The 7,634-nt window shown below is 34.1% G+C and overlaps 1 protein-coding gene across 1 annotated transcript; it reads right to left on the bottom strand.

The window, feature by feature from the left end:
• Positions 1-2,190: 2,190 nt before the first annotated feature.
• On the bottom strand, positions 2,191-4,884 carry LOC146925267 (F-box/kelch-repeat protein At3g06240-like). Its single transcript, XM_085710229.1, has 2 exons — positions 3,451-4,884; positions 2,191-2,566 (listed from the first exon to the last, which is right to left on the bottom strand). Exon 1 carries the CDS (start codon positions 4,716-4,718, stop codon positions 3,477-3,479), a length of 1,242 nt encoding a protein of 413 aa, XP_085566355.1. The 5' UTR covers positions 4,719-4,884; the 3' UTR covers positions 2,191-2,566; positions 3,451-3,476.
• Positions 4,885-7,634: the final 2,750 nt, after the last annotated feature.

Genomic DNA, 7,634 nt, shown 5'->3' with positions numbered 1-7,634 from the left:
GTGGTAGGCATAAAAAACTGAGAAGAAAGACCAACAATGAACCTATAATTCAACAAGGATGGAGAGAGACCAAGATACTGTAAGATGCAAAAGGTGTGTTGTATTGGGTCACAGCCAAAGGACATGTTAGGGAAATACTACATCAAATATGTCCCAAAGGATGGAAACTAAGTAATATGATGTCTATTTTTGTAATATGATGTATCTAATATCTAAATTTTTATCTATAAATGTGAATGTTTGTAATGTGATGTATGTTGGCATTCTGACTAGCACCAAGACTGGAACTACAACTGAAAGAAAAACTGAAACTAAATTGTGCAAGTTGAAATGCACAAAATTTATTTGAACAAGATTTTTAATTAAAACATAAATAAGAATTTAAATGCAATCATTCACCATTCATTCATTCTTTTCCTTGTTTATTGCGAGGAAGAACAAAGTTCTAACTTCTTTATCATCATCAAGTGCTATTGCAAAACATTAAAGAAACTCATACGCCGGACATGACCCTAACACCGACATATCAAAAATAATTTAAATTTTTTATGTAATTAAATAAAATCACACATGTCAATATTGACGTCGACACCGACACGTGTTGGACAATGTCCACAACTTTATTGTGAAGTGTTTGTACTACGCGCAAGCTCTGTTGTAGTACAAGTAGACATGTATAGAGCATACCAAATTAACAGCTAAACTAAATGTAGTACAAGTAGACATGTATAGAGCATACCAAATTAACAGCAAAACTAAAATATGTAAAAGGTTGGAGAAAAATTTAAGGTAGCATCGATTGATATAAAATCTAATAATTGGATTATAACCTGCGCATGTGCAGCTTGCGGGTACAATGCCACTTATGTATCAGGTAGAATTTTTCAAATGTTTGAAAGATTTTGAAACAAATCATTTTGTTTTAAGATTATGTAATAAATCAACAACATATCTAAAGAGTAAAGAATAACTCATGTCAATGATTCCCCCATTGAAGATTCCTTTTAGGAATAGGAACACTAAGACACACTCAACCAAGCTATTGGATAATGACATTCATGGAAGATATAACTTGCATCACATGCAATTAAGTTTAGAATGATTAGCTAGAAATATAGTACAGCTCCTTCATTATAACTAATGTACTCTAACTATTGGATAATGACATTCATGGAAGACATAACTTGATCTGGTTGCTGATTACGAGGAGCCATGAAAGCTATGAATCAATCAAGAAGAAACGAAGCAAGATGTAGAAGAGAACAAGAAGAAGATCACAGTGCGGAAAAAGCAACTGAAAACGATCAAGAATCAAGAAAAACAGAGATTGAAATTGAATTGAATTCAATCAAGAACAATTGCAAAATGCAAGAAAAATCATGCGCCGAATCATCAATGAAGATGAATGATCCGCGAAGAAGATGAAGGAGGAGAGAGAGAAATGCGGTGGAAACAGTTAGAAAAGGTTGTTATGGATCGTAACAATCTTCTCCTTGAAGGAGAAGAAAACTGATACCATATTAAGAAAGAGAAAGTGAATGTAGAAATGATATTCTCATTACTTGTGAATGAAGGTACATAGAGTATTTATACTAGAAAGCTAGAGTACATTGGTTACAATGAAGGAGCTGTACTATATTTCTAGCTAATCATTCTAAACTTAATTGCTTGGGATGCAAGTTATGTCTTCCATGAATGTCATTATCCAATACAAGCATTTCATCAAAAACAGATGGAGTGCAAATAAAAAATGTTAGGGCATTGATAATTATTTTGTACTTCCACATTCTTTCATTAAATAGCGACATACATTAACAGAGTACATTAAATCATTGTGATACAAGATCTCATACAAAGTTCTCTACTCACACCACAATGGAGAATATATAGTAAAGAGCATTGGTTGATTACTATATTAATATTAATACATATCCTTCTACAAACATATATCCTTCACACCTATTTTTCTCCCTCAGCTGATCATACAAGTGTAATTTATCGATTGATTCGACACAAATCTTTGGTTTATAATTTTTTTGTGTATTTCAAACAAAACCGTGTGCAGAAGGAACTTAAACTTTAAATGTCGAGCATTTTCTAGCCAAAGCAACTTTTAGTTGCAAAGGGAGTAAGATAATTTTTTTGAAAAAGTGAAATATATTGAAACGCCGCTAAACCGATCACAAGAAATAACCAAAAAGGGCCAAAAGGTACACAATTTGCACTACCAGGTTAAGACAAGCAAACATAACTACACCATAACTGTCCTAAACAAAATATAGAACCTAGCTCAAATGCAACAAAAGTGAAGCCAAATAGTTATACCAGAAAAATCAGACCTCTATCAAAATCTAATACCAGCACCATTCATCCTAACTAAGAGGACCAAATCTACCATGAAGAAAAACAGACCGCAGCAGACCAAAATACAGTACCAGAACCAACACAGTCTGAGGCAGGAAACTATGCAGCACAAATTCAGATCAGTAGCTTTTCAACAACCGCGATGAAACCAAAGAACATTCACGAGATTAACCCAGCCCCGTCACAGCAGCTCCCCAATTATCTGTACAGAACAACAAAGCAGAATTCCCAATCAGAAGGTAACAACTAAACTGATCAGGCGCTCAGGCCAGAGTCTAACAAACCCACAATACACCTGCCACAGTAAATTGAGACAGCAAATTACTACCTCGACAGACAACTCAACAACGGATTCTGCGACAAAGGTAGTAAGTGTAAACACGTCCAAATCACAAATTGCAAGTGTATCTATGTATTTTCAGAAACAAGACAAAATTAAAAAGAAATCTTTAAAATGTGTTTTTTTTAAACTCGGTATCCGACCCAAGAACCGACTAATCCGAGGGGTCCAATCCCACCGTCCACTTGCAAGGGCTCCATTTAAAGTTAGAGCCCACCGAAATTGCCACCAGGGGGAGTCGAACCTGAGACCTTGAGAGGAGCACACTCCAAAGTCTCAAGCCAATACCACTAGGCCAAACCCAAATGGTTTAAAAATAATTAAAATGTGTTTTAATTCCAATATATTAAAGAAAAACTTTGTGTATCTTCCTATATATTAGCTACTTTATTTCAAGTGGGCTTTTACATTTTTGTTTGCAAAATCAATATGATCATAAGGTTGATTGCTAAACTATCAAGTTTGACCAAACCTAGTCACTGATTTGAAATGTAAAAGTTGAAAATAAAGCACAAAATTAAACAAAGGCATAACTATTTCATGCATACTATAATTGAAATAGAAACCATATCAATTTGTAAATAGAAGAAGAGTAAACCTTCAAAACAAAATTGATAAACCATGATTCATATCATCATATGGCTTTGTTGTTTGCCATATACTTGATAATAATTATAATTATGACATACGCAGTTGGAAAGCTATGCTATATATATAAGGCAAAACCTTAATATCCAATAACAAACCTCTTGGGTGAAAACAAGGAAAACAATTAATTGTTTATTCTTCCAATCGGAAGAAAGCTTTTCGTGTACTTTCCTACATGACAATCAAACCAGTCTCCTTTAACACCAAGCGTCTCAACCGTCTGGGACCTCAAATCAACACAGACTAGACCTTCATCTCTTTTGCTAAAGAAAACTTTATTATTTTTCTTCCCAACTCCGATGGGATACTCACCAAAAGGCAAGGGCCCAACAATAAAGAGATTGATCCATGATTCTCTCATACCGAGTTTACCCAAAACGGATATGTGAAAAGTAGCCGAATCTAAATAAGTTGAGATCAAACCAATGGACCCATGTAACAACACCAAATGTCTCTCCTTGCGTCCACCATCAAACCTACCATCCATGTTTGAGGGTAAGGGTGTTGTAAACAACACCTCATTGCAAAAGTCAAATGACAACAAACATTCTTCAATATTTTTGGATTCACTTTTAGCCCACCAATGAAACAATCCATCGGTGTAGAGTCCGATACCTCGCAAAGACGTATAGTAATAACAATTACGCATGTCAATATCAAGTTTCTTCCAAGAGTTACTTTTGAGTGAATATATCTCCCACAAGGGGTCGTAAGATCTATCTTCCCAAATCAAATCTTCCCCATCATTTGGAGCATCATTTGGATCATTGTCTGGAAAATAATCTATCATTTGAACCACTTTATAGTCATCACTAAAATGATCATAACCAAAACCATGAAGAAAGAACCAAGGGGTCCGATTAGGTCGTATGTTCTCAACAGGACTGGTAGGAATAACCTTAGATTCAGTAGTAGTTGGGTTCCACAATACAACTTGGCGGGTAAATTGAAATCCTTGTTTGAGACAAAGAATGCCATTAATACTAACAGAACCTACGATAAAAATATCAATATCATTCTCTTGAAATTGAGGTGGCCAATCTAATTTGACCCAGTTCTCAAACCTATCATCAGAGAGCCAATAAAACTCACAACGGTTGTAATCTTCTTCTATCCTAGGTAGGTTGTGTAGGACAAGAAATGCATCATCATAATAAGAATGATCATTGGATAAAATATTGTTGCAGTACATCTTCATGAAATCGGGGTTTTCGAATAAGAAGGACCATGATTTGCATACGCATAGAAAACGCTTCAATGATTTTAAAGGCAATTTTGACAAAATAAAGAGCACGATGTCGTGAGGTACATATATGCAAACCTTTTCGTCAATGCCAGCAACAGCCAGTGAATTGTCCATCTCCATCTCCAGCTCAGATAGTGGTGAGAGGAGAAAGATGTACTGAACTCTGCATGCAATGAAATCTATTCAATCAAACAAAGTAATCCAAAACCCTAACGAGAACGAGTTTTTTCAGCCAGAGTGTTGTGATCGCGGAAATCTGTTTCAGAGGTAAAGTATTTATTTATTTCTTTTTGAAGTAAAGAAGTAAAGTATTTATTTGTTCTTCCAAGATGGAAAATGATATATTGAGCGAAAAAAATCAAGCGAAATCATCCTGAGACCATGAATTACGGCTTTCAATTGTTTTGATTGGCTAACCATTCACCCCACCTCCCCTTTATTCCGGCCAGCAACATTTTTTAATTTGTCTTAGGCCTCCAAACTTGTTGGACCAACCCTTGAAGTCTATGCGTTATAGATTTTTTTTCGTACAAAAGAAGGCAAAACCCAAAGAAAAAAGAAAACTAAGAAATTAAACAGACGTTCCTAGGCATGCAATTCCCATAAATATCATCAAACAAAAGACTACGAAGCTTACTAGGGGGAGTCTCCATAATATGAAAATCTAAAAAATTCATCGAAATGCTGAAATTAGCAAAGTCAATCTGCACCTTTGTTGCCTTCACGCTAAGTATGGATAATTTTGACAGTCCAACTCAAACTCAAAAGTTTTCGAATACGCCTAACCAAAATAGGAATTGTTCCACTAAAATTGCAATTTTGAGTAATCATGTCAATCAAGATCTTTGAGTCACTCTCCACTATAAGATGGGTGGTGTTCTACCTCCACACCATGTCCAAACCTAACTACATGCCCTGTATTTCAGCATGAAAAGCATCACACGTTTTAATCTTCTTAAAGTAGCCTTTGATCCATCTGTCATCAGAGTTCTAAAGAAGCCCTCCATACCCTCCAAGAGTACTAGATCCCTTCTAATGCTTTATAGATTCTAACAGCCCCACAAAGTGAAACGTGGTTTAACATTTTCAACCTGAGATAAATTCTACGATCCAAGAATTAAAAAGAAAATAAAATGCCCAAAAGTTTTCATTTCAAATGCCAAAAATATATCGGTTACAAGATATTTTTGAATGCAACATTAACCAAGAAGCCGATCTTAGTTTTTTAGCGGGAGAAACTCCAACTTTTCTCTAAGTTTCTTTCTCTTTCACTAGTTGAGGAGGGGTGGTTTTAGGTCATTTTTTTTTACCTAAAATTACCCATATGCATCTTTTTTTCCCCTTTCTTTCAATCCAAAGTGTTTTCTAGTGTTTTTTCGTGATTTTGTTGTCTGAGAACGACGTTGTGTTGTTCGTCGTCTTGTGCGGCGTTGCTTGATTTCACGTCTTGTTGCGATGATCATTTGATTCATATTGAAATATCAGCTTCAGTCAATCACATATTCAATCAATGATTTGGACGTCAATGTTGCAGATCCGGAAGCATGACATTTTTTATGATTTAGATTTTATCATATTGTTTGTAGGCATTTTGTTGTTGTATGCTATTAACTTGAGTGTTGTGAGTTTGTTCGCTGATTCATCTTTTACGTTTTTAGAGATGTTGGTAATGATGTATTCTAACAATTTGAATGAATGAATATTGTTTTGTTTTTTTTTTTTCAAAAAAGATATTTTTGAATGCTGAATGTTGATTGGTGAACAAACTTTGGCTAAGATTTTTTTTAACGGGTTTGGCTAAGATCTTTGAATGTCGCAAATACGACGGTAAATATTTTACGAGATAATTGTTTCCTTGAAATAAGAACAAGAAAGATGTTCCTTAAAAAAAAAAAGAATAAGAAAGATGTTCTCGTGAGCATAGCTCAGTTGGTAGGGACATGCATTATTATATGTCGGGCTCGGGGTTCGAACCCCGAACACCCCATTTATTCACCTTGAAAAAGGTTACTTGACAAAAAAAAAAAGATTTTGATGCAATTTTGCTTCATTTTATCTTTTGCTTCATTTTATCTTTTTTTTTTTTTGTATTTTTGTTTGAATGAAATTTCATGCGCAACTCTTTGGTTATTAGCGGAGACTTTTCTAAATGAGAATCCAATTATGATTTTTCTTTTCTTTTCTTTCTGGAAACAAGAAAGATTGTGATGCAATATTGTTTTATTTATAATGCAAGTGTTGAGTCTACATTTCCTTGCAAGATCGTTGCTTGTGCATTTCTTTTTAATGTCAATTTGACTAAAAAGAATAAAGTTGGAGCTTCATTGTACGCGTAGATTGTAGAGTCAAGGCCAACTTGAATTATTGATGATTTTTCACATACTTTGCTGATTGTAGAGTTGGATTTATTTACTTTCATTTCACATACTTCACCAAGGCCAACTTAACAGTGATGCACTACTGAACTTTTAAATTAGGCTCATTATACTATTCACGGGCGGTTCAGACATTTAGTATACGTGAGGCTAAAATTTTGAAGAAACAATAATGCAAATTATATTAAAAATAGGAAGAGTTTTTCTATCATGTACAAATTTGCACATGTTAAGAAATTTAAAATGGTAAGTTTGTCTTGTAACATGTTTATATTATATTAAATATATAACTTTTTAATAAATAATTGATGTTTTTCAATGAAAAGTTATTTCCTTTGCGCATACGGTGCATCCATATATTATCAGGAACATCAATATCATGCTTATTGCAAATTTTAATAACTTTAGATATAAGTTCTTCTCATCCCTCATTCCTCATTTCCTATAATTATTTTTTGGCATCATTAACAAGTTATAAAGTATTCAAAAGATCAAATTTTAACATGTGTTTTATTTATTAAAAAAAAAAGGAAAATTTCATGTGGAGCTTTAACCCCACATAGTCTACAAATGCATCCGCCCCTGATATTATTGGAGTTTTTTTTATTGAATCTATAATTATCGGCAAAAAGACGAACACGTCTTTTAATTGTTCTCACAC

Source organism: Medicago sativa, chromosome 5 (assembly GCF_051527215.1).
Source record: "Medicago sativa cultivar Bolivia chromosome 5, Bolivia_mono, whole genome shotgun sequence".
Taxonomy (NCBI): Eukaryota; Viridiplantae; Streptophyta; class Magnoliopsida; order Fabales; family Fabaceae; genus Medicago; species Medicago sativa.
Note: the sequence above shows the minus strand (reverse complement) of the source record. Positions and strands in the feature narration are given on the sequence as shown.